This window comes from Python bivittatus, unplaced genomic scaffold (genome assembly GCF_059951505.1).
Source record: "Python bivittatus isolate LINGU-HERP-01145 unplaced genomic scaffold, Pbiv_v1 ctg000480_np1212, whole genome shotgun sequence".
Lineage (NCBI taxonomy): Eukaryota > Metazoa > Chordata > Lepidosauria > Squamata > Pythonidae > Python > Python bivittatus.
Window position 1 is genome coordinate 93828212 of NW_028277075.1, and position 27162 is coordinate 93855373.

Below are 27162 nucleotides of genomic sequence, written 5' to 3' on the forward strand. Positions count from 1 at the left end.
CAATAAAAAGTAGTACATTTGTGAAAATTGCTTGCAAAAATGGCTATGTCAGATTATGTATACATTAGGAAAAATACATACAAATTTTTGTGCAAACTTCTTTTAACACATTCTCAAACTTACACGAAAACATGACAAAATAAATTTCAACTGGAGAAATAAAAAAGAGAAACTGGAATTGACAGATTCATTCATCCTCTTACCTACAGCATTAGGGTTGGAATATCATGGGTAAGCATGATTGAAACTGGATGTTTTCAGATATGGTGTAAGGAGACTTACAACTCCTAGAATTCCCAAGGCAGATATCTGGGAATTCTGAAAGTTGGTCTCAAACACAGTAAGTTCTGCAACAGGAGCAGGTAGGGATCCATAATATTCTCCACTGTGTAGTCACAATCTTTAGAACCACAGAAACCTGGCTTATGTTGCATCACAGCTAACAACCATGCTCGTTTTTCGCTAGGGTCTACTAGGTGACGTAGCATTAGGTAGAGCGAGGGTAGCTCCTTCGTGTAGTGAAAGCTGAAGGGTGGGGAATAGCGCAGAACTGGAGGAGAGTTCTGGCTATCTTGCAGACTGCCTTGCATCCCCTATACCAAGATGTAACTAGGAATATTGTCTTGATGCAAGTGTTGAAGCGCAATTCAGTTGCCGTCCAAATGACATCTGCATGTGGAATGGGGAAGCAATGTCTTGTCCTTCACCTCCAGCAGCCAAAATATCTTGGGCCGGCTGTGCCCTTGGCTCAGCCTCAACAGTGAAGCAAAGCCACAAGTCACAGCATTGCTCTGGCAGATGAAAAAAGCACTTGATTCTCCACAGACTCTTGCTGGCACAAGAGGCCAAAGGATCAGGCCATTCATTTCCAACAAAACAAGGCTAGAAACATTTGGGGATTCTGGTGTGGAATATCACAATAAGGTATTGTTTTACCATAAGAGAGAAAGAGACATAGGTGAGCTGAAAGCTCAGAATACTAAAAAAAAATATTATTTGCTCTTCAATTTTCTTTTACTAGTATTATTATGCAGAGAAATGGCTGAAATGATAACAGTGGTGAGAAAATCTAGCATCTTGAAAGAGTAACAGCACACTTTGACAATACTTTTACGCAGCCCCTCCACATCCTCCTTATTACATCAATTACCAAAACCTGGTGTTTGTTTAATGAGATCATTCCAGGGCCTCAGAAGGGAATATTTCAATCTGCTAATGCCTGAATAAGGCGCAGAAAATTGTTAGCTACTAATGCAGTGAATGATGTGTGTGTGTGTGTGTGTTTGTGCATCTCATTCCAATGGCAGAGCCTATTGTATTTACCTGTATGATGCAGGTTCTCTGCTGGCATTATTTTCTCATGACTAAAGGGTTGAACTAAATTTTTTAATTTACTATTTCATATTCATCATTTAAAAAAGAGAGAGAGAGAAGAGGAAATATGCATTTTGATGAGCATATTTACATAAATCATTTGCTGGAATATCCTAACACTAAATGCTCAGAGTCGAAGCCCTCAAACCATTTGCATACATGCTTCTCTTCTGACGTGAAAATATTGGCGTTTTGGATTTTCATCGAAAAGCCTGGCTGCGCGGGAACTCTAATGGGCTTAGAACAGTAAATTTTGAGGAAACTGATTGCTACCCCTGTAGCTAGTCAATGTCTGCCTAGACCCAGTGGCATTTGAAAAAAGTGTTTTATCATAAAATTATCCCAGCAGAGTCCATTCTGCGAGATAACATCATCATCATCACCATCACCATCAGGACTCCATGCAGGACCCGGCAGCTCTGGCACAATATTGCCAGTCATTTATCTGTTGTCAGCACAGGTTACACACTGTAATCCTTGACTGCCTCGGAATTAGAATGTCTTTGATGTCCCCACAAGAGTTTTTGCCTGAAGGCTTTACCAATGCTCAGCAGCTCAGTGTTTATTCCTCGTAATCTTCCTCTCATCTCCAGGCTAGCAGTGACAGATGGTTATGGGCACACAATAGTATTAAGAGTTTGATATTTTTTCCCCCTTTTTTATGCTGTGCTCTCTGTACAACAAATAGCTATCAGACGCGGGCCAGAGAGCTGACATGGCTCGCTTAGGTAATGGCAAACAAACAGCTCGGGTTGATGCTTTCTGTCATTTTCCCTGCTAACCCTGCTTGTTTTCATTGTATACTCTCAAAGGTAAACTATATTAACCTTATAGACGGTTATTAAAAAGATATATCTATATGAGCATAAAGTGCCTTTTTCCCCCCTCTCTTTTTCCTCACTCTTTTGATTATGAAAGTAATACTGCTGACATATTGAACAAATATCGAATGTCAACATAAATTTTTAGCATGTGATAATATTCCCCTTCATATAGCCGTGTGTCAGGCGGGAACCCGTGGATGATGCATAGCAGTAAATAACCCAAACAAAATTAGTTCTCTTGTCAGCTTCTACCTTGTATGTCCCCAGGCATCAGTAAAATTGACTGCACGCTAGATTTTCAAAATTAGCCCTAATGTTAGCTGTGTGTCTGGCAACCTCCAAGTTTCCAATGTTCTACTATATTACCCGTAAGGATGAATGTGTTACTTTTATATTTTGGCATTTGATCTTGCTGATGTGGCTTCTCCTCTACTCCAAATTAAAAATAATTTAACAATAAGAACGTGCGCAAACAGAAGTCTGCATCTCTTTAAGCGACTAACTTTCGGCAACTAAATTAAATTAAACAAAACAAAAACCTAAAAATATACAGAAGGAAAAGGAATGATTTCAGTGAATATTGCTCATTTCATTAATTTAGCTCTGTGCTCCTTTATGCAAAAGGCATAGCAATTAGGGGGTATGTTTTCCTTTTCACTTAACCTGCAGTTTATTTATTTATTTGTTTTTTGAAACCATGGTACCTGGGGGGAAAAAACAAAACAAAACAAATCCAAGATCTATATTTTAAAAGAAACCTTACAATCCATAAAAGTTTCAGCATGTATCTTAATATAGCCGTTTATCATGAGAAAAAAGCCCTGATATTAGATTTATGAACGTCACTCTTCTAATCACCAATGGAGAGGCAATCGATACATGTCACAAGCACACCACGTTGTAAAATAGCCTATGAGAATACAGCATTTGTGAGCTAATGGCAATTAAATTTGACTAAAAACGAATGTAGCTCCCCGAGAAGCATTATGTGAGAAGTGTGAAGTTGATTAAACAAATCCAAAGACAGGTTCCACATCGACTTCCAACCCCTAAATTTTATGTTCAGACATTTGGAGTCAAAGATGAAATCCCTTTAGGTACCAGATGTTGCAGATCATCTGGGAGAGCTTCTGGAGTTTTAATGTGTTGGAAGTCAAATCCTCTGCAAAGGCGATTTGCCCTGTCGGTGTGGGGCACTTATTGCTTCACCTGCAAACAGTTGCTCTCAGAAAAACCTGACCTACTGATCGACCCAGCATCTCAGAAATAAACACAGTCTAATCTGTGGATAAAGTGAACTCTAATCAGGCCACATGCAGATTAAACCAACTGTGAGGGAAAAAATACTAGATTAAAATGTTCGTGCCCAATACCGGGAGATTATCAGGACACTTTACCTCTTTAAATCCTAATTTATGGTAGGAGTCAAAGTTTATATATTTGTCGTGATTACGTGGCAGGGTAGATTTACTTCAGTTCAGAGAAGATTTGGTGATCAAGTCAACAGCTTGAAAAGCAGCCTATTCCATTCCCTCTAAGCCTACATATAAACATGCTGTTTTTTTTTTTTAAACCTGGAAAGGTAGATTTTTATTTAAATATTATTTAAATTTATTTAAATTTTATTTTAAAAAATGAAGATGCAAGTAGCATAGTGTGGTCTTGAATATTAACACCTAGTCAGTCACATTAGGATAATTAAGATTTTTTAAATAGCACTGCATATTAAACATCATTAGTGGACAGAACTGCTTTCAAGCAGGATTTTCAGCAGTTTTCATATTTTTAGTGTCATGCCTATGTTTCTTGTCCACATATGGATGCTCAGTCCCCCTCCCCCTTTTTTTTTTTTTTAAAATTCTGGTGATGTTCAGCATTTCATTCTCTAAGCAACTACTGAATTGTGGAGTCTTTGGTGTTGTCTGAGCTTGGTTTCTTGCTTGCAGACATTCCATTACCCGGCTAGGTAACATCTTCAGTGCTAGTGAGTGTGGGGTTTTCTCCCTGGTTATATACAGTAGCTTGCCCTGCCAGTGTTGGGGTGTGTATGGTTTTCTCCTTGGTAATTCCTTGATTAGGGTATTGTTTTCTGCTTGATTGTTTGTCTGGTTTTAATCCCTGCTTATCTAGACACATAAACCACATTTACACACCATTTCAAAGAGACAATAAAAAAGCTAAGAAGGAAACAAAAAGACCAGAACACGTCCTCTCCAGCAACCAACACTCAGTTATGCAGACACAATACTTGAGCCTGATGTTACACTCACCATCTGTGAGGCCAAACAATGTGCAAAGGTTTCTGCTGATATTTCCAGCTGCCCACCTTGCGATCAAGAGGAGTTGCACATTGGCTATCTTCTCCTTGACAAAGATGCTTTCTCTCTGGCCGCTGGCAACAAAATCCAGACTCTGCTTTGTAATGTCCAGGTCTTTGGTCTAAATTGTTGATATTGAAACCTGCAGTTTCACACCTCTTTTCTTGGAAAGGCATCTCCATAAGCAAAGTTGTATCTCCAATTCCTTTATCATCTAGTGCCTCCTCAGTATGGGACAGTGTGTTTTTTAGCATAAACCTGTTACAAATAAATAAGAAAAATTATACTTCTTGCAAAAGCCATAAATTTTAAGGGCAACTCACAACTTTTGAATACAATGTTTTTAAGAAAAAAATAACAAAATTATAAAAGTTTATGCATCTAATAGCAACTGTTTTGACATAGGGATAATAATGCAGGCAAATGGATAGATCCACCGAAATCCACACTCACCCTCCCTCCCACCCACCCATCCATCCACCCACCCACCCATCCATCCATCTATTTATCCATCCATCCATCCATCCATCCATCCATCCATCCATCTTTCTTCACGAAAAGGAAAGTTGTGAACCATTATTTAATGTCAGGAATTTCTGGATTGCTAAGCGGCTAGATATCAAGCAATGAAGAGCAATAGGCTATAGATAACATCCCACTGGTTTTCACAGGTCATTAATATGTTTTTATTTACTGATAGAGCAGCAGCTAATAAAACTCATTACAGGTAGTCCTTGGTTACTGACCATTCGTTCAGTGACCATTCAAAGTTACGACAGTACTGAAAAAGGAGACTTACGACTGGCCCTTGCAGTTCTGGCTGTCACAGAACCCCTGTGGTCACGTGATCATAATCTGGGCGCTTGGCAATTGGCTCATACTTACAGCAGAAGCTGAGCCCTGCAGTCACGTGATCACTATGTGCAACATTCCCTATTGGCTTTCCACAAGCAAAGTCAATGGGTAAGCTGGCAGGGAAGGTCACAAGTCATTCCGATAAGTCACTTGCACCCTCCCCCACCTATCAGCAGCCACCCCTGGCCCTATCACATGACTGCAGGCCACTCACACATCCTCCATCACCTATCAACAGCGGCCCCTGGCCCCACTTGCACAACCTCTCCCACCTATCAGCAGCCAACCCTGGTTGTTTAACATCCTTTTAAAAAGGAAATGCCAGAGATTAAACGTGGGACCTTGTGTATTCAAAGCATATGGAATATCATGGAGTTACGGCCTCTTTCAGGCAAACACCGGGGAAATGATGTAGTTGTGCTTCTTTCCTATCACTAAAATACTTTTATTTTTCTAAAACAATTTTATTTCTCTTTTCCCCCACCCATACATATGTATACAGAAAATGTTTCTCCCTAAGGAACATTTTCCAAAGTGCCTTATAATTCAAGAAAATGTATGTGAAAATAAAGCTGATTAATCTTAATTCTGGCCCAAGATTCTTGGATTTCTGTTGTGGTATGTTCTGGCTGCCAAAAAACCCCACCAGCTAGCATACTGATTTGATCAAATCTTTATTGATTTGAGTTACAAAGTTTGGGTGCAATCTTTTACCTCTTTACCACCATTCTGCCTCTTGCACCCAGTTATGCAGTGCCTTACTTCAAGATATTTTCCAAGATATTAGTCCTCATAAATCTGTTCTGTCATAGTGGAATTTTCAGTTATTAGATAAGATGTTACCAATATCTCAATGAAAGCAACTAGAAAATATCTTTTCCATTGTACAACAAGGAGTCTGCTATCTACTTGCATTGCACACATAATATTAATCACCATGACAGTTTTTTAAGAAGCTATTTTGGAATGCCATTTCACTGAATGATATTTAGAACAAGATTTATTTTATGATAGAGTTAGAAATAAGTATTATTCACTTTAATTTGACAATGTTTGACACCAAATAGTTCTGCATACCTTTTGGTAATAGTGGAGATATTAAAATATAAAGCATGGATGTAGAGTCACTAAAATACCAAAGAAATATTCGTAGAAGGTATTTAACTGCAAGTGGGATTAGATGGTTGTGATTTCACTAGGCAACATAATCTCTGAATCTTTCACATTCCCTGGATACAAAATAGTCAGCCATAATTTATACACACTATAATCTCTATGGTCAACATGACAGAGATGATATAATGATCTATTTCCTGTTTACTACTTCTGTGGTTTCCTCACAGCTTCAGCATATCACAAGAAATTGCACATGCCACAGGTAGGCAGCCTGGTACCTCTAAAGACAGAGACTCACTCCTCCACTACCCATAGCGAGCTCCGACCAATCTAATGGAAAGGTTCTAAACAGGTCCACTACAAAGCAAACCACCAGATGACAGGATTGTCTTTATTTATGCACACATTTCTAAGCACCACAACAACCCCATAAGCATTAGAAAGTACCAATGGAGAGCCTAGTTCTTTGCTTGGAAGTATGCCCAGAAAAGAGACAAAGGTAGGCAGGAGTAGGAAGGAACATCCAGGCAAACGTGTCTCTGGATAGGGTAGGGAAGCATTTTATCCGATCACTTTCTGAAAAAAAAGGATTGCTTTGTGCCACCATGCCCAAGGTGTCAGCCATTGTGTGAATAGGTCAGATCCCACCTAACAGCCAGTTTGCACATGCTCTCAAAAAGCAAATGTGCTGCTGGCCCCAAAATGTTGCCTACTATTAGGCTAGGCTATTGACAGCAGAGTTGTCCCATTGCACGTGTGAAGAAGGAAGGAAGGAAGGAAGGAAGGAAGGAAGGAAGGAAGGAAGGAAGGAAGGAAGGAAGGAAGGAAGGAAGGAAGGAAGGAAGGAAGGAAGGAAGGAGGGAAGGAAATTACAGATAATCACAGTGTTGGCCAAATACTCTTAGGTGGAGAAAAGCGAGTTTTGGTGGTAATACTAGCTTCATTAATTTGAAGGTCAGAAATGAAACTATTTTATATATTTCCACTGATGTGTTTAAAAATTCTAAAACAACAACAACAAAAACAGCCTTGCTGATTTTATTGAAAAGTAGAAATATCCAATAGAAGAGAATATGTGTAGCTCAGGGTTGAACTGTGGGGTCCTTAGTGTTCTCTGAGCTTGGCTGTTTGCTTGCAGATATTTCATTACCCAACCAGGTGACATCATCAGTGCGCATGTACAAATATACCTAGAAATTTATCTGATTTTTAAATAAACCTGTGTAAGTCAGGCATGAAACTTGTCATGATCCCACTTCCTCCCCCACATTCATTCATCTGAAAACTGGAAAAGGTTGAAAGTTAAAGCAACCACTGGCTTCAACACTTACAGAAACTATAATGCTGAAAATTCATATCATACCAATCAGCAATGTGACATCAATGTACTACCTTGGAACTGGTTCAATGTTATCAAGAAGGAGTTTTAAAAGAAGCAAGTGTGATTTTCATTTTTTTCCCAGTTTCTACTGTAATGTCTGATGTTATATTAAAACTGAGGAAAGAGACAGAAGTCATTTGTGTTTCAACTCCATTTCTAGATAACTGTGTTATCTAAACACAGTAAATGGCAAAGCAAATACCTGTTGTGGCCAAATAAATATGCTGAACTTGGATGAATGAATGGTGGAATCAATCAATGTTCTCTTTGCTTTACAGCATTTGATCTTTTCTTAGTTTTATTCATGTTTATCTGTTGCTTCAAGGGACAGAATACAGTAGACGAAAGGATTGCCATCCCTGTTAATTTAAAGAAAGAATGGAGAATGTACTGCTGATGACCACCTACAGCCCCTGAGACTTTGAGACACATCTCAGAAACTCTTCCACTTTGTTACTAGGGTGGGAAGCAATGGGGTAAAATTGGCAGGGAGGGAGGTGTTGTTGAATCTCATTGCTGAAATATTCTATGTGTAGAATTAACACCTGAAACAAAGCGGGTACTCTTTTTCCAAGACAAGTTACAAAAATGCTTAATTCTGTGATAATACACTACACAACCTATGTGCACATTGTATGCTTTATGACTTCGTGCATATAGTCTATTCTCCTTGACTGGAACAATAAATGAGTAGTACTAACAGCAACAGCATCTCACCATCTATGAAGGCTTATTATGAAGGCTTATTGAGAGATTCAAGGATAGGAAATACATTTTATTGTATCTCCTATCCTTACCTACATCTTTTCACAAATGTCAGCTTCAAGCACCTACATGAGACTTGCTTCTGTGCTCTACTGAGATCTTGAGTAGAGACTATTTCATGCTTTGCATTAAACTTTACTTTCAGCACATTTACTGAAGGAAGGAAAGGTGCCTTCAAAGTTAAGAAGATGCTAGTGGTATAATTACTTTATATTACACAATGGAAGACATGTCACATCTAGACAGCAAGAGAAGGAGACCAACAAAGTTCAGTTTTGACTAGAATTTGCAGCTGCCCTTTATACATTCTCCCAATTTATGGAACAACTAACAAATCAGAAAAACTCTGTGTGTCTTCTTCCACAGGACTTCCTCAACATAACTAAAAACTTACTAAAGAGCTACTTTGGTCTAGTGGTTAAGGTGCTGGCCTAGAAACCAGGACATTGAGTTCTAGGCCTCCTTTAAGCATGAAAGCTGGCTGGGTGACTTTGGGCCAGCCACTCTCTCAGCCCAACCCATCTCACAGAGTTGTTGTTGTGGGGAAATAGGAGGCAGGAGTATTAGGTATGTTCGCTGCCTTGCTCTATATATAAAAGATGCAGGATAAAATATTATAGTAGTAGTAATAGTAGTAACAACAACAACAACAACATTCAGTAGTATGAAATTTGGGGAGGGTGGATGCAGAATGGACAAAGTATATTCCTGGTTACTTATCTCTCTGGACTTGCTCTGGAGCTGTTCCTAATCAAATGTAGAGTGTGATAGCTCACAATCTAATACATTAAAAAATACAGTCTGGGGACATAAGTCTTTTTCATGCCACTGCAGCCTTATTTTTTATTAAAAATATTAATCCTCCTAGGGCCTGATATGATAACACATCATTGCTAAGGTATGATTGAAAAGAGTGGCTTTTAGCTTCAGACAGTTCTCCCACCCCCATTAAAAATTATCCTCAATAAATATGGTTGACTATTACCACTAAAGTCCATTTTTAATGACAACAATAAAAATAGCATGAATGCTAAAACAACAGTAGAAGATGTGGTATTTGAGGCACCAAAACTTTTTTTCCAGGAAAGTTTTGCCCTTCTTTTCCATCAGAATAAGTACTACTTCATTTAGCACATGAAAAAAAACATGGCCAGGGAAAATACTTCCTTGGACAATGATGAAATACAGGCCTTATGCTACCCAAATCACTTATTTAGTAGGAAAAAAAAATGTTATGAATGCAAGGAAAAACATTTGCCCAGGTACTTAATTAGATTCTTGGGGATGTACTATTTTTTGTTAAAAATATTGTTCAAAAAGCCTTATGAGTACCTCACAGATATAAAATAAAAAATATAAGTACTCTGTTAGCTTGGTGCATTTGACTGTAAATGCTTTGTTTGAAACATTACAGAAAAATAACTAATTCTTGACTACATAATAGAAATCTCTTAACATGCTAAAAGTCACTATAAATGTCAGCCTGAATGTTTGACATTTAATATGCCAGATTTGCCATTCTTTGTAGCTTGTAAAATATGCATTCACTATAGTAAAAACAGCCGCGCCAACATACCTACACACATTAATTTGCAACAGAGATGTGAAGCTTACACTGTTTATGCATAAGATGTCATTATATCTTTTGTACATGTTTATTCACAATACCTCATTTGGCCTAATGAAAAATTATTTATGAGAATCAGCATTATTCATTGGCACCAACAGTCAACTTATATGCTATTTTATTAAAAACACCACCAAAAGAAGAATGGAAAGATACTGACGTCATTGTCAATTAAAAAAGAAAAAGAAAAAAAAAACCATTAGAAGCATTGGCTGGAGGGCTGCTTTGGGTTAGATCAAATTATCAAAGAAGAGTCTTGGATCATGTGCTGCATAATCATTTGAAAAGTGATTTTCATAAACAAAATATTTATGAAAGAGATAGAAAAAAATATTTTTATATTAACAACTTCATATAGATTGACTCAGTAAAGCTGGACCTGTTCTAAAACAATGAAACTGCAATTTCCCAATATGTCTTTGCTTGTTACTTCCTTGGAAAAAAAACATTTAAAACAAGTGTTCAGGTAGAGATCTTCAACAGAGTAACATTTTTTAAAATTCTATGCCTTAGAATGATTAAAAATGTCAAGCTGTTTGTAGAAAGAAAGCCACTACAAATTTATCCTGCTTATCTCACTGGGGGAGATCCCTCAACTCCCTAAAGAGGCTCCCATGTTTCATTCTCTGCCTGTGTGCCATATCGAGTTTTAAGGTGGTTCTGACCAACGGGCCTCTACCAGCCCATCATGAATGCAGCCTGCACTCTTTCATTCTTAAGCCATTCTGAGCAGATGGTTTGTACTACTCCTACCTTCTTTGCCAAGCACTTAAGATGCTACCTAGCTGGGTAATGAAATGTTTGCAAGAAAAAAACCAAGCTCAGAGAACCCAAGGACTCCACAGAAGTTCAACTGGCTACAGTGCCTTGCATGCCGTTTCTCCTGGTCAGTCCCTTGTGGAGCCATTTCATCCTGGGCTGCTGGGTTCCTAAGTCTCTACTGGTTGGCAGCTGTCTTTAAAAAAAAAAAAAAAAAATTCTTGTGGTTGATCCAGTGATGGCCCATTAAGTAAACAGAACTTTCCTTGGCCATGTTTTTCCACCAGATCCACTGAAGAAGTTCACTGCTCCATTCAATCCTTACATCTCCCAGTGGGCACCCTTTTGGTTTCTGCCCAGGCTGGGAGCAGCATAGTATCCTTGCTTTCCTACCCATTGCTCAAAATACTGCAAAGCTTCACTTTCCCTCCCCCTAGCTCCCAATATTTAAGTTGCAATGTAGGCGTGCTGCACGAAGCTACGAAGTTTCAGTGACTGATACTTTCAGGGAAGCTAAATCACCAGTTCTTCCTTGCTACAAAACTTCCGTAGATCTATAGTGAAATCTAGAACTGAAGGAAAACCTATTCCCTTCTTTAATTATTACAACACCAAAGCAGCAATGGTACAATAAAGGGGGGGTGAGGGAGAAAGAAAAGATTTGCATTACAGGTAGTCCTCATTGAATGACCACTTGTTCAGTGACCATTCAAAGTTACAATGGTACTGAATGACGGGTCCTCATAGTTGTGGCCATCACAGCGTCCTTGCAGTCATGTGATCATGATTTGGACACTTGGCAACCAGCTCGTAATTACGACATTGCAGCCTCCCGTGGTCACATGATCGCCATTTGTGACCTTTCCGACTGGCTTCTCACAAGCAAAGTCAATGGGGAAGCTGGCAGGAGGTCACAAATGGTGATTGCATGACGGTGGGAGGCAGAGACTGTGCGGGACTTGCCTAATGGCAACTGGGACTGCTGCATGACATTGCAGTCAGCATGACACTGCACTATTTGACCATGTCGCTTAGCGACAGAGTTGCCAGCCCCAATGTGTGCAAATGTCTAAGAACGCAAAGGAAAAAAATGGGAACTAGTGAGGACAGAACATTCTCTAAAAGGAGAAGGCAGGCATTGGGAGACACACCCACAGAGGGGCCAGCCTACACAAATGGGAAGGAAGAACCAAAGGAGTGATCCATCAGGGTCTGCTGTGATTGTCACCTGGACACAGAACCAAACCACTGCAACCAACACTAGAATTTTTAAAGTTGGCTTCAGGAACAGCAGAAGAGACAAGTGACTTAAGGTGGAAGTGTCCTCAGTGGCTCACGTTTAGGTTGCTTTCCAATAGGTCAGGGAGTTTAAACTCAGTGTTGGATCTAGGTGTCTGAGTGTTTGGAACCATAAAGTGATTACTTGTACAGACTGATATAATGAAAAATCCACACGGCATGCCCCATCCTCCCCCACATTCTTTTGGCACATAATTTGCCTGATTATAGATAAGTGATTCAGGTGAATCAATCTAACATGTCTGTCTTCTACCAGACAGTATTCTGTGAGAAATTATTTCAATACTGACAACCTCTACATGAGTGAAGAAGGGTGCTAATGAAAAGAGCAAGGTATGGAAAGTGGAGATAAAACCTCAGGAAAAGGAAATGATAGTAATAAAGAGGATTGCTTCCAAGATGGAAAAAAAAAGAGTTTAAAAACAAAACTCATTTAAGTAGGTAACTGAAAAAAAGGCAGGTACACATCTGGAAAGCTAGCGTAGCAGACATCCCAAAAGATATGTTGAAACACTGCAAAAAATAAAGAACAGTCTCTTTAACCTTAGAATGCATTGCCTAAATTTTTGCTGTGGGAGAACATTCATTTCTCTCGATTTAGGATTCAAGTTTGAGCAAATTTCATTTTATTTCTTCAGCACTTCCTGCACTTCACAATCCTCTTGCCAATCTGATTTCATTCTCAGTCAGCTGCACTTTTAACATCTTTGACTCATCTCCTCTTGGCTGTAATTCCTAGGCCTAAGTGGAAGGAGGAGGAGCAGAAAAACACACAGTAGTCCACCATGTAAACTGTCTGAAATCTGTTTGTGGGTGGACCTAAAATTTCCACATTTCTAGCTAGTGACCGTTTGTGTGTGCATGAGAGAGAGAAAAGAGAGAGAGAGAGATTTTAAAGCTGCTCAAGATGGCCTGTGAAATTGAAATGCTTTGTTTTGTTCATCTGATAAGGTTTCTGAATGTGACATTCATTCAGCCCCTTTTCTGGAGAACACACAGCATGGAAATAAGACTAGTTGAAAACTACTGCCACGGAATTATGCAAAGAAGGGAGGAAAGTAAGAAACTACTGTCAGAAATCCCCACAAACCTCACAGACGTGAGCTTTCTGGCCTCTGCTTCTTTTATTGTTGTTCTTGTTATTGTTGTCCTAGATCCACACCCTACCAGCCAAAACCATTTTTTTTTTAATTTATTGGGTCCCTGTGGAATTATTTCTGACCTTAATACCAACTGGTTATATAACATATTTACCACTGAATGGCCAACAAAAGGCTTCCAACAAACCCTTTCAATCTGGGCTGCTTAAAATCTTTGACATGTTCTTTTTATACTTTTTTTTACACACTTGAATAGGCTTTTTTTTTTTAATGTATCTGTTGAACTCAATAGTAACGAATGGTTGATTTTATGAAATATCACTGTGCATTGCAATGAATATAATTTTGATATTTGTAGTGAAAGGTAATCAAATAATTGCAATGTAATGTTATACAGCTCTTATATAAAGCTGCAAGAAATGTGTTCTTGATGGTGTGCAGTCTGTAGGTAAAACCAAATATTAACACTAGTTTAACTTGAATGAAGTGGCATTATTATTAAGCATTATCAATAGTATAAAGCAATAAAATAAAAACTGCTTCAAGTTGAGCTTATTCCTTGTCACTTCACGGACATCGTCATATAGTTTTCTTGCTAGTAACGTGGTGATGGCTTGCCATTGCCTTCTTCCAAGAGATTTTTTCAACCTTGCAGTGAGATTTTCTAGAGGAACCCCATCTAAGATCGAGTATTAGCCAGTAAGGATGTGCACACTTCAAACATGATATAAAAATGGTGCTCTGGACCCTTTGTAAGCAAAGTACATCTTGCTATTCATTAAAGGATCCCAAACCTTTTCAGATTCAGATGTGAGAATCTGAAAAAAAAAATGTTGTTATTGATGATGCCTTAAGGAATTCACTTGTTAAAACTCAGATTACTCTTAAGTGAGTCTTCTGCATCATTTTTGAACTGTGTCAGCCTTACTAACCACACTTGGCCCTACTGAGCTTCTGAGCCCAAGCAGGTTGGTCAGTTGTTTCTATCACTGAAACTTAACACCTTATCACAAAATCTAAACATCCGGAATTCCCAACATGAAGCCTATTGGCACTAATGTTCCTAAATCTTCTTTGGCACTTGCCAGGTTCCTTGTCCACGTGAGTTTTCAAGGTAACAAAAACCTTTTAATTAAATAACAGGAAGCTGTAAAATTAAGTACCAATTCTTGCTTTACTGTTACTTCTGAGACTGATTGTGTATGCTTATTTGCCTAAAAAAAGGAGTAAGGTAAGCAGGTATAGCAGGGAGAGTTTGAGGGTGGCAGGGTACATTCTGGTAAACTGGTACTCAGTAACTAGTTACTGTCTGGCTCTCTGGCAGCTATCTAGAACCAAAAGTTATTCTTTTCCAAGTACGATTCTCAACAGAGTTCTGCTTAGCAAGATTTATTAAGGGAGACAGGATGGGATTACAAGAATTCCAGCAACTGAACTATTACCAATTTAGAATCAACAGATCCCTGTGTATGTTAGGATGGAGAATTTCTGATCTTTGTTCCAACAGCCTTCCTATGATCTGACAAGAAGGTAGATTTCTTCACTAATACCAAGGAAGCTTGCAGCTGGCTGTTTGCATAACCATCTTTAGAATCTTCATCAGTCTGGGAACCAATTCTTACAGTTCTGTCTCCCATAGTGATAATTTTGTGAATGAGTAAGCCATTCTGCCAGAGTAGACATTTTGTGAAAGTGTGCACAATATGTTCTCAACATTCCAAATGATTTATTAGACCAAGGAAGTTGGGACACATTTTGATAGGTAGGACTTACTTCCTCATAAAAAATGTAGGACTGTGCTGATACAAACCAAATTATAGAAAATAATACCAGGAAAAGCTCATTTTGTGACAACATCTAAAAATTTTCCAGAATACATCAGTTTGTGTGTACTATCTGAAAACACTGAGATGAACTAGAAAAAAAAAAAAAAGCTTTTATCTTTCATCCCTCAAAGAAAAATGGCAGTTAAATCTGTAAATATGCATACCGATATTTGAACACTTGCTATAACACCTAGAAATTCATCTTTAGAATGCTGATTTTAAAAATACTGATTTCATTTAAAGTAGCTGAATAGAAAAAAATGGAGCAGAACTGGAAACGGACACATTTTGGGGGGCGGGGGAATGACAATTCACTTTTAAATCACCTAGATCTTCTGTTCTTCCCTGTGTCCTATTATTAAATAGCCACCACCAAGAGTATGCAATTTCCTAGCTGAAGGAATTCCTTCTAATCAAGATTTTAAAAAAATCAGTATCCCCCTTAAATGGACTCTTTCAGTAAATATACAATGCAGAAGGGAATGCTATCGTAACACTTCAATAGTTAAGTGACTTTATGAGAAAAATACTTCCAAATGTTTCCTAAACCCCTCCAAACCGCACCAAAGAACATTATCGTAATATTATGTTTCCCCATGGTCTCCAGTATTTAAGCTTGCCATTACTGAAATGATACTTGGATGAAAAACTTAAGTTTATGCCATGGATAAGTTTTTCCTAAACGACAGTCCGGCTTTTATAAATTATTAACTACACTTCAATGTCAGATACTTCATTTTTTATCATCTTCTGTATTAATGGATCTGACCAACCAGCACTCTGCACATATTGACTATGACAGGGTATGTATGCAAGCAGGACTTATTTTAAATTCAAGCAAAAACCATGTGATCCCACTCAAGAGGGAGACACTGAAAACAATAACCGTCTTCAATGATTATATATCACATTACAAATAGATATTCATATTTCTTGTAAGGCATACCCAATCCAAATAAACTCTACAGCATATTTCGATAACACAATCCAGCTTCTCCAGCATCAAAGGCTTCATTTTCTGTTAGATTTTAATATGAATCAGGGTTGTAATGTTTTCTGTAAGCATAAGCTAACCATTTCAGTGATTTTGCCAGCAAGCTGCTTTTTTGGCAGATTACTGGCAGTACGTACTGGCAACAAGCTAGTGCAACTAAAGCCCAGCTTATACATTACAGGTAAATAATGATTTTAATAAATTTAGGTGAAATGTTCCACATGGTCACATCTGTTTTTGATCACTCAATTCCCCTGCGCAGATGCAAATCCTTTTGTGTGCTTCTCGAGGAAGCACGCAGTTCACCTTAATTATTTTAACACCTCCTCAGGTATCCAGCATAGCAATGAAGCAGTGTAATGCTATGCATAGCTCTACTAAAGGGAACAGTAACACAAGCTAATTAAGATACAAGAAAAATACAAAGAAGGAAGGAGAGAGAGAGAGAATATACTGAACCACACATCCATGTATGAATTCAGCCAGGTCAAGCCAGAATAGGAATTGTGTGTGTGACAAGATAAAAGGGGAAAATAGTCAGGAACAATTTGACTCTTGATTCGAAGGGCTCACACAGCAAGGGATATTTACAGCACAATCTTACGCATGTCTCCTTCCAGGGAAGACCCGTTGTTTTATAGAGACTTCTTTCAAGGCAAGAACAGGATCGCAGCCCAAGAGTTTTTTACTTCAATATCTAAGCAACCACATTTCTTATCAATCTACCTGCCATACATTAGTACATTATTGGCAGTGTGTACATTAGAAATGCATAGAGACTTAAAATGTATTTTTAAAATGTACAGATCTCTTCTGAAGGTTTTAGTATGCATTTAATTTATGGACTACCTCTCCAGGTGCCCTCAGAGTACTTTCCCCACCTTATGTTATCCTCACAACTGCAGGCTGCCTATAGGGTAGGCCAGAATGAAAGATAGCAACTGGCTCAGTGGGAACTTCATCTGGTCTTCCCCATCCCAATTCAACTCTTTAATCACTGCATCTCATTGACTAGTAAGGAATGCATGAGTGCCAAACAGTGGCACTATGAAAAGCAGCCTGCATTGAAATATTTAAGCCTCAGCCACATTACAGTGTGCACCTGGGAAGTCATCGCTCAGCCTTCTCCTACTTGAGAAAAAAAAGCAAACTTTTATCAAGTGTTCTTGATAAGTGTGCTTTTGAACTTTGCCAGAGTTCCACAACAGCCTTTTCCTGAAACATGGGAAAGAGAAAGCTGGTCTTCGAGGAAAAAAAAGATGTTTATGATCATGTAACTATTTCTACTGCTCTTTGGATCCTGGCTAAAGTCTCTTGTGTGTAAATTTGCACGTGGGCCAAAAATCCTGATTTAGCTTTGCTCAGAGTCTCTGTAATCCTTTTGGTGGCCTCATAAACAGTATTCAAGTAAAACATGAAATACAGAGATATCATTTTAATGTCTTTCAGTTAGAAGGTAACATTCATCTTTGTCTCCAGCTTTGGCTTTTGACAGCAAAATCCCAGGACACTTGCCTCGAAAAAGGTTACAGTGTTCATGTAATGCAAAAGATGAGCGAGTAATGGGACAAGAATTTTGTGAAGTGAACTAAGCATGGCTTTGCTTAAGTCAGGCTGTAATCTCCAGGATACAGTGTTGTCCTCTGGATCGTAGGTTCATAAGATGAGCATCTCAGAGAATGCTTTCTCTCTCTGGCAAATAATAAATACAATTCACCGTGAAATTCTCCTGTAATCAAAACGAAATCTTCTCCAATCTGATGGCCTCTTGATATGTTGCAACTGTAATTTCCAGAATTCCTAGTTAGAAAGTAGAGAACAGAACTGTAGTCCCCACACATTAGGGGATACCAAAATAGAGAAGGCTGATCAAAATATACCCTTGAGGTTCCTTTAAGTCAGGAAACTGATCACCACTTTATGGATGTTTACAAGTTTACAAGAGCCAGTTTGGTGTAATGGTTAAGAGGCTGGCCTGGAAATCAGGAGGCTGTGATTTCTAGGCCTCCCTAAGGCATGAAAGTCAGCTGGGTGACTTTGGGCCAGTCACTCACTCATAGCCCAACCAACCTCGCAGGGGGAAAATAGGCAGAAATATTAAGTATGTTCACTGTTTTGTGTTATATATAAAAAGGTAGGATAAAAATATAATTGTAATAGTAAATTTTATTATTAATAATAATTAATCATTTGAACCAAGTCAAAGAAAGTACTTCTGCCAAACATATTAAACAATTTCAAAAATTTTGAAATCAAAGCCAAATGGTAGAAATATCATCAAAGCAATCAATACCTGGGCAGTCCCTATTATTCAATATACAGCAGGAATAGTTGACTGGACCCAGATGGAACTTGATAACTTGGATCAGAAAACAAGAAAACTAATGACAATATACAATGCTCCACACCTAAAAAGCGATATTGATTGGCTGTATTTGCCAAGAGCCGAAGGGGGCAGAGAACTCCTACAGGTGAAACAATCTGTGGAGGAAGAAAAACATGGCTTGAATGACTATATTAAGAAAAGCGAAGAACCCTTATTGAAGGAAGTCAATCAAGGAAAGCTTTTGAAAACAACAAAGGTGGAGGCTGAATATAGAAAAGAAACAATCAAAAACCGATTTGTTAATTAGAAGAACAAGCCAATGCATGGTCAATACTTGAAGGATATAGAAGGAAAAGCCAATAAAAACCCCACATGGAGCTGGTTAAGATCAGGAGTGTTAAAGAAAGAAACTGAAGGCTTTATTTTAGCGGCTCAAGAACAAGCTTTGCTGACTAATTGCATGAAAGCAAAAATTCATCATGTAACAAACAACATTAAATATCGCTTTTGTAATGAAAAGGATGAAACCATTGTCCGTTTGATCAGTGGCTGCAGTAAAATTTCACAAGCTGACTATAAGCAGTGTCATGATCGATTTGCCAAAATTATTCATTGGAAACTTTGCCAGAGATTTGGATTTGAATGTAGCAAGAACCACTGGGACCATCAAGTTGAGAAGGTTTTGGAAAATAAGTGGGTTAAGATCTTATGGGACTTTATGATCCAAACAGACAGGCATCTTGTTCATAACATGCCTGACATAACAGTCATTGAAAAGAAGAAAGTCTGTTCACTGATGTTGCTATACCGGGTGATGCTAGGATTGAGGAAAAGCAATCAGAAAAAATTACAAACTACTGGGACTTGCAGATCGAAGTTGAATGGTTATGGAAAAAGAAATCTGTTGTTATACCAATCGTGGTTGGAGCCCTTGGAGCAATACCTAAAGGACTTCCTTGATATTTGTAATCTTGAATTTATCAGACCTGAACATCCTAATTCTGCAAAAAAATACCCTGCTCGGAACTGCCTATATCCTCAGACAGTACCTTAATTCTTAGGTCCTTGGTTAGGACTTGAATTATTAAGTTTCCACCAGTCTTTGACTGTGAATCTAATTGCAGATTACCATCATCATCATCATCATCATCATCATCATCATCATCATCAGGATAGTGGTGATGATGATACTTACATCCTGCAACTACACCATCTACCTATCACAGGTCCTTGGGAAGGACTCGATAGGCAGATAAAAATGCCAAATCCAGTCTAAATATCTGGCTGACTGTGTGACCAACAATAACAGACTTCTATAAGTAGAGATGCTGATAACACAGAAGCTTTTTATTTGTTAAAAAAAAATGTTCTTATCTACAGTACAGATACAAGCATCCCTGAGTAACTGCATGCAGTCATGTATGAATGTCTACAGGGATGGTGCCTTCACAAATGCCGGACATGTAGACATTTCCACATAAACAAGACCTTTGCAACAGAGAGGGTCTTACTGATACGTTCCTCCTGTATGGGTTCATTTGAAAAGATGCCCTGTTCACAAATGCTGGTATTATGCCTGGAGTCCCATGAGACAAAATAAGATTGCATGGGATGAAGTGCTCTCAGGTGATGGCAAGACTTTTTTTTTTAATAGGACTGGAAGGAATCTAGGGAACACATTTATAAGATTTAGTATTACAACTGTATCCTGTGCAGTTCAAAGTGCTCAAGACAGCATACGTGGCAACTATTTCATTTTATGCTCAATGTAACTGAATGAAATAGATAAGTAAAACAGTAGATAAGTAAAACTATTCGACTGGTCTGCCCCCAGTGACTGATGGACCCAGTTGGGTTCCAAAGGGAGCTGGGGGTTATACTCGAGGAACTGCTGCACGGTCCAGCGGAGGCCTTAGCCGGTGCCTGGAACAGGAAGGCAGTCAAAGCCTTGGACAAGATTGCACCTGTGTAACCTCTCTTGTTCCATCGAGCCCAACACTCCCCATGGTTTACATAGGAGTTGAGGGTCTTGAAAAAGGATTTAGAGCACCGCTGGAGGAAAACAAGGACCGAATCTGACCGAACACAGGCTAGAGCCGCTATTAAGGCCTACTTTGTGGTGGTAAGAGCGGCAAAATGTCTATATTTCTCCACTCTCATTGCATCCGCAGAATGCCGCCTGGCGGCCCTGTTTAAGATCACCCAATCCCTTTTGGGAAAGGAGGGCCTGGTGGCCTATTTACAGGGCTGCGCAGAGGAGTTTTCTGGGCATCTGGAGGATAATCTCTCTCAGATCCGATTCCAAATGTAGGGCATGGCCTATGGAGATGCCCAGGGTACCGACTTACCCTGGCATCTGGGAACAGTTCGATCCTGTTGGACCTGAGGAAGTGGACAGGGTCCCCTTGAAAGTCAATGCCACCACTTGTCAACTAGACCTATGCCCATCCTGGCTGGTCAAGGCCATTGAGGAGGTGACGTGGGTGGGTCCAGGAGATGGTGAATTCATCCTTGAGGGAAGGGGTGTTCCTAGTCATCTTTAAAGAGGTGCTGGTGCATCCCCTCCTCAAGAAACCATCCCTGGATCCCACTGTACTGGACAATTTTTGTCCAGTCTCCCACTCCCCTTTTTAGGGAAGGTGGTTGATAAGGTGGTGGTGTTGCAGCTACAGAGAATACTGGATGAAATGGATTATCTGGACCCTTTCCAGTCAGGCCCGGATATGGGACAGAAACAGCATTGGTCACACTCATGGATGATCTCTGGCGGGAGCAGGATGAGGGTAGTGCATCCACCCTTACTCTTCTTGACTTCTCAGTGGCTTTCGATACCATCGACCATGGTATCCTTTTGGGCCGACTTAGGATGCTGGGCGTGGGCGGCACAGTTTTGTGCTGGTTCACTTCCTTCCACCAAGGTCGGTACTAATTGGTGTTGATTGGGAGCAAGAGGTCCGGCCCATGGCCCCTCTGTTGTGGGGTACTGCAGGGTTTGGTATTCTCACCGCTCTTGTTTAACATCTACATGAAACCACTGGGTGAGATCACCCGCCACCATGGGATGAGGTATCATCAGTACGCAGATGATTCCCAATTATACATCTCCGTCCCGGGTGATTTGTGTGATGCTGTGACCACCCTTTCACAGTGCCTGGAGGCTGTAGGGGTCTGGGTGGGGAACAACAGGCTTCAGCTGAACCCTGGTAAGACAGAGTGGCTGTGGATTGGAGACTTCTCTGTATCTGGGGGTTTACCATCTTTGGTTCCTGATGGGGTTGCACTGCCCCAGACAGACCCACTGCATAATCTGGAGGTCCTCCTGGACTCACAACTCCTGCTCAAGGAGCAGGTGGCAGTCATGGCCAGGAGAGCCTTTGCGCAACTTCGTGTTGTGTACCAGTTACGCCCTTTCCTGGATCAGGAATCCTTCCGATCTGTCACTCATACCCTAGTCATCTCTTGTTTAGACCATTGAAATGCACTCTGCATGGGACTACCCTTGAAGTGTATCCAGAAGCTACAGCTGGTTCAAAATGTGGCTGCATGGATAAACATGGGTGCTCCGAGGAGAGCACATGTAACACCTTTGCTGTGGGAGCTGCATTGGGTTCCAATTTGTTTCCGTGTCCAATTCAAGATGTTGGTTATCACCTTTAAAGCGCTACATGGCATGGGTGAGGGATCGTCTCACCCCCATTACATCAACCTGTCCCACCCAGTCCAGCAGAGAAGTCATGTTGTGGATCCTGTCAGTGAGAGAATGTTGACTGGCAGGTCCTAGGAGGGGAGCCTTCTCTGCCGTTGCCCCCGCCCTATAGAATACTCTCCCCCCAGAGGTGAGGCAGGCCCCTACCCTCTCAATTTTTCAGAGGGAATTGAAGACTTGGCTCTGCCAACTTGCCTGGAGTGAGGAAAGATACAATCGATCCTGGGGATGGCTGGCACCTTGACGATGCTCCCTGAGTTTATTAACATCTAATGAACATCTGCCTCTTGGAAGTATTATAAAGGAAGTGTGTTTTTAACATATTTTAATTAATATTTATCTATTTTATTTAATATTTATTCTATTTTTATTATAAACTGCCCAGAGTCACCTCACAGTGAGATGGGCAGTGACAAATTTGAAAAATAACAAACAAACAGAATGACCAAGGAATCAGGGCACAATGTACTTCATGAAGTAGATACTCTTATAGAAAACTCTTAGCACTGTTACCTCTGCCTAGATGAGATTATATGGTTAATATGTTGATATATTTACCAGTTGCTTAGTGAGGTTGTTTAAAATCTAAATTATAAATACATTAATGCAACTACAGAGTTTATACAGTAAGTCTGGCAAACAGTTTTGCTTGTTTAAAGGTCTGCACTGTCACCTAAAAAGTTTGTTATTCAGAAATTATCTGTTGCTTTCAGTTTGGATTTTTGTTTGCTGGACTAATTGAGTTATATAAAGAAAAGCCTGTAAACTGAAAGATAATATTTAGTTTTTGTTTCTAGACCCTGGAAAATAAATCTAGGAAAGATCCATCCTTGGTAGCAATGAAAAAAATAGAATCTCCCAGACATGTAGTTATATAATTATTTGAAGATTATGGCTTAGCACAAACATCACATCAAACCATGGTTGGCACAAACATTAAAATCCCTACTATATGTTGAGCTCCTAAATATGCAGCACCCAGTAATTTAGAGTTGCTTGCCCTAAACCCTAACTTTTTCCTGATCTTCATAATTTATTTATTTCTGGAGAGAAAATGTATGTCACAATAGTTTGTCAAAACAGACACTGAAGGTACAGGTAGTTACCGGTTTAAAAACAAGTTTTGTCCTTAATGGCTGGTGTGGGTCTTCCGGGCTGTGTGGCCGTGTTCTTGAAGTTTTGTTTCCTAATGTTTCGCCAGCACCTGTGACCGGCATCTTCAGAGTGCAGGAGCACAGACAGGAGCAGTTCTCTCTGTGCCCAGGGTGATGTGACCCTTCTGTGGGTATTTATAGAGATCTGGGGGGGGGGGGAAGGGGGGATTGGGGATGTGTGTGGGGGGTTGAGTTACTGAGTGGCTGCCAGTTACTTCCTATGGGATAATGAGTACTACAAACAGATGGATGGTGTCACCATGGGAAGCCCCCTGAGCCCAGTCGTAGCAAATTTCTACATGGAACATTTTGAAAAACGGGCTTTAGAAACCGCACCTGCTACCCCAACAGTCTGGTTCCGATTTGTGGATGACAACTTTGCAATTTGGAGTCAGGATGAAGAAGACCTAGAGAAGTTCCTGAACTACCTAAACAGCGTCCACCCCAATATACAATTCACCATGGAAAAAGAAGTGGACGGCCAACTTCCATTTCTAGACACGTTGGTCATACGCAAACCAGACCTCAAATTAGGACACAAAGTCTACAGAAAACCCACCCACACAGACCGGTACCTACACAAAAACTCCAACCACCACCCACGTCAGAAAAGAGGCATTATCAAAACCCTCATGGATCGTGCCAATCGGATCTGCGAAACCCAATTCCTAAACTCTGAACTTAACTACCTTAATTGGGTCCTACAAGCAAATGGCTACTCCAAAAATGAAATAAAAAGAGCCATCAAACCAAGAAAGCAACATGCGACTGAAGAAGAAAAACAGCCACCCACCAACAAAGTATTTCTGCCCTATATCAAAGGGGTCACAGACCGCATGGGAAAACTGATGGAAAAACACAATTTCCAAACAATCTTCAGTTCCACCTGTAGGTACAAGAGTACAAGAAGTGCTAAAATCAGCAAAAGACAAAAGGGATCCCCTCACCGCTGCAGGAGTATACCGCATACCATGCAGGCAAGTATACATCGGGACCACAAAATGCAGCATCCATACCAGGATAAAAGAACACGAAAGGCACTGCAGACTACAGCAACCAGAAAAATCTGCAGTAGCTGAACATGCTCTCAAGCACACTGGACACAAATTCCTATTTGAAAACACAGAGATACTGGACAACACCATCAGCCACTATACCAGGCTATACCAGGAAGCCATTGAGATTCACAAACACCAGCACAGTTTCAATAAAAAAGAGGAGAGTCTAAAAATCAACAAAACCTGGCTACCAATCCTGAAAAATACAGCCTGCAAAAGGTCAACAAACTCAGCTCAACCACCAGAACATGTGAACAGTTCACACAATGAACTTCCTAATCACCCCCAGCAGCCCCTTGTTAACAATTCAATAGAAGAAAAAACCCTGCCTAATCCCCAGGAAGATACACACAGATGCTGACACCAAAACAGCCACTCAGTAACTCAACCCCCCCACACACCCCCAATCCCCCTCCCCCCAGATCTCTATAAATACCCACAGAAGGGTCACATCACCCTGGGCACAGAGAGAACTGCTCCTGTCTGTGCTCCTGCACTCTGAAGATGCCGGTCACAGGTGCTGGCGAAACGTTAGGAAACAAAACTTCAAGAACACGGCCACACAGCCCAGAAGACCCACACCAGCCATCGTATGCCGGCCGTGAAAGCCTTCGACAATACATTTTGTCCTTAAGTTGAATTTGTATGTAAGTCGGAAGAGTATTATTGTATAATACTAAATAGCATTGTGAAATTAATTTGAACCATTGTGTATTTAACTCGAATCACTGTGTATTTAACTCAAATTTTGCTGCAATAAGCTCCATTCTTAACTATAGGTCATCTGTAACCTGGGTGATCTTAACCCAGGAGCTACCTGTATAAGTAGAATAAAAACCATGATTAAAAAAAATAAACCATAGTTTTGGGTTTTAGGATGCTGCATTTTAGGAGCAAATGCAGATCAGTAGCTGCCAATTCAACAATTATAACAAACCATAATAAAGCTTCTTTAACCACCATGGTCTCTGAATCAAGGATAGACAGATATTTTTTAAAAGCATCAAAATACAGTTCTTGTATCTGTAACTCCAGTAACAATAAACAATTTCTCATTTACTTAATTATATCCTAACTACTGAGCAATGAAACTGGTTATTTTGCCTTCCCTTTGAATTTGTTCTGAGTTTAATTAATTTGATTTTTTTAAATTTGGAAACCAAGGTGGTTTACATAAAAAATGTAATAAAATAATACTTGAGCTTATTCCACTGTCCTTCAATAGCTGACCTTTACCCCTCTGCACCTCACTTCAATTTTATAGATTCAAACAGATCATACAGCTTTATTATTAATTTTAGAAAAAAATACCACTAAGCACATATGCACAAACACACATAACACATTTCACTTTGTTCAAAATTGAAAAGTAAATTACAATAAAATGATCATCATAAGGAGAAAGCCGTGTCCTAAATTTAGACCAGACTGTATAGATTTTGCTTAATTTTTCTAGTCAGTTCTCATGTTTGATCACTACAAAGCATATCTGCATTTTTGCCAAAACTATATTGGTATGTTATGGCTAAACAAAAATATGTCAAGTAAATAGAGAAAGTAGCAAAGAGGGCTGAAATAACAACTATTTTTTCTATCTAGAGGCATGACGTCTGCCCCTATGTTGGTCTTGTAACTGCCCCTTTTATATTATACAGTGTAAGTGGGCTGGAAGAAAAAGATCTGGAGTTACTAATTCTTATAGGTTGGGGAGCTCAGTTGATACAACATGCCTCTGTCTGATTTCCTTTAATACTGCTATGTAAGGCACGGCATATAAGTTGCACTGCTGCGTTGTTCTGAAATGTATTCATACTTTCCTGGTTCCAAAAAGCCTTGAAGACCTGGCCTTTCCCACAGGTGTTGGGACGGCATGTGGCTGAAGCCCAGGAAAGTAGTCTGTTGGATGTGAAGGGTGTGTGGTTTTGGGGGCACTGGGAATTTTTATTTTGGTTTTATGCTTTTTATTGTTTTATTATTGTTTGTAAGCCAGTTAGGTTTATAATACATAAGATGGGTGGCTATGTAAATCTAATAAATAAATAGCTTTATATAATTTGAAGGGCAGTCAGACATCAAAGAAACAGTGGTATTGGTTGAATGTGATACCATATTCATGCTTTTGCTGACCCAGCACAATCATTTAACGCCTTGATAAATCACACACTTGATTACTCTGAGCACCACCTCTTCCTATCCAATATGCTATGTGATTTATCCCAATTGAACTTCAAGAAATTTTCACACACACCCTTTTTTTTCTTCATGTGCAGACGTTGTTGGTTCTTCTGTTACTTTGATGGAACAGAGGATCCTAAACCACAGCATATAACATGTCTGGGGACAAAGCATTCCAGGAGGAAAATTGGTAGAAAACTGAAACCTGCCCTTGCTTATGAAGAAGTGCCTTCCATTTGCACAGGATAGTCCTTAAATCCATTGATTAAAACCACACAATGGCTACGTAGCATCCTTTTGGTGATAAGGGAGTTGGGGAGGAGTGAATTGAAAAGCTTTCCAAAAGATATGGATTTGATATTGCTATCTTGCAAAATTGTTAAGAGTACTGTACATACATATATTGAGGAGTATCTGCAAGGAAAAACTCCTGGATAGAAATGTCACGGAAAAAAAAAAATGTAGCTGAAACATCATAGGGCCTTCAGCCGAAAAGGCCAGGAAG

At 39.6% G+C, this 27162-nt stretch overlaps 1 protein-coding gene and 1 pseudogene across 3 annotated transcripts in view; one reads left to right on the plus strand and one right to left on the minus strand.

Moving 5' to 3' along the window:
• The window catches only part of QTMAN (queuosine-tRNA mannosyltransferase), a 268381-nt gene that overhangs the window by 46625 nt on the left and 194594 nt on the right, over nt 1-27162 (minus strand). For all 3 annotated transcript variants that reach the window (XR_015797231.1, XR_015797230.1, XM_025174913.2), the window contains exon 5: nt 4469-4774. Coding sequence is in view for 1 of the 3 variants with exons in the window: in XM_025174913.2 (XP_025030681.1) it covers nt 4469-4774 (306 nt within the window). In the remaining 2 variants the exon portion in view is untranslated. The remainder of the gene's footprint in view (nt 1-4468; nt 4775-27162) is intronic.
• On the plus strand, nt 18584-21107 carry LOC148215074 (uncharacterized; annotated as a pseudogene).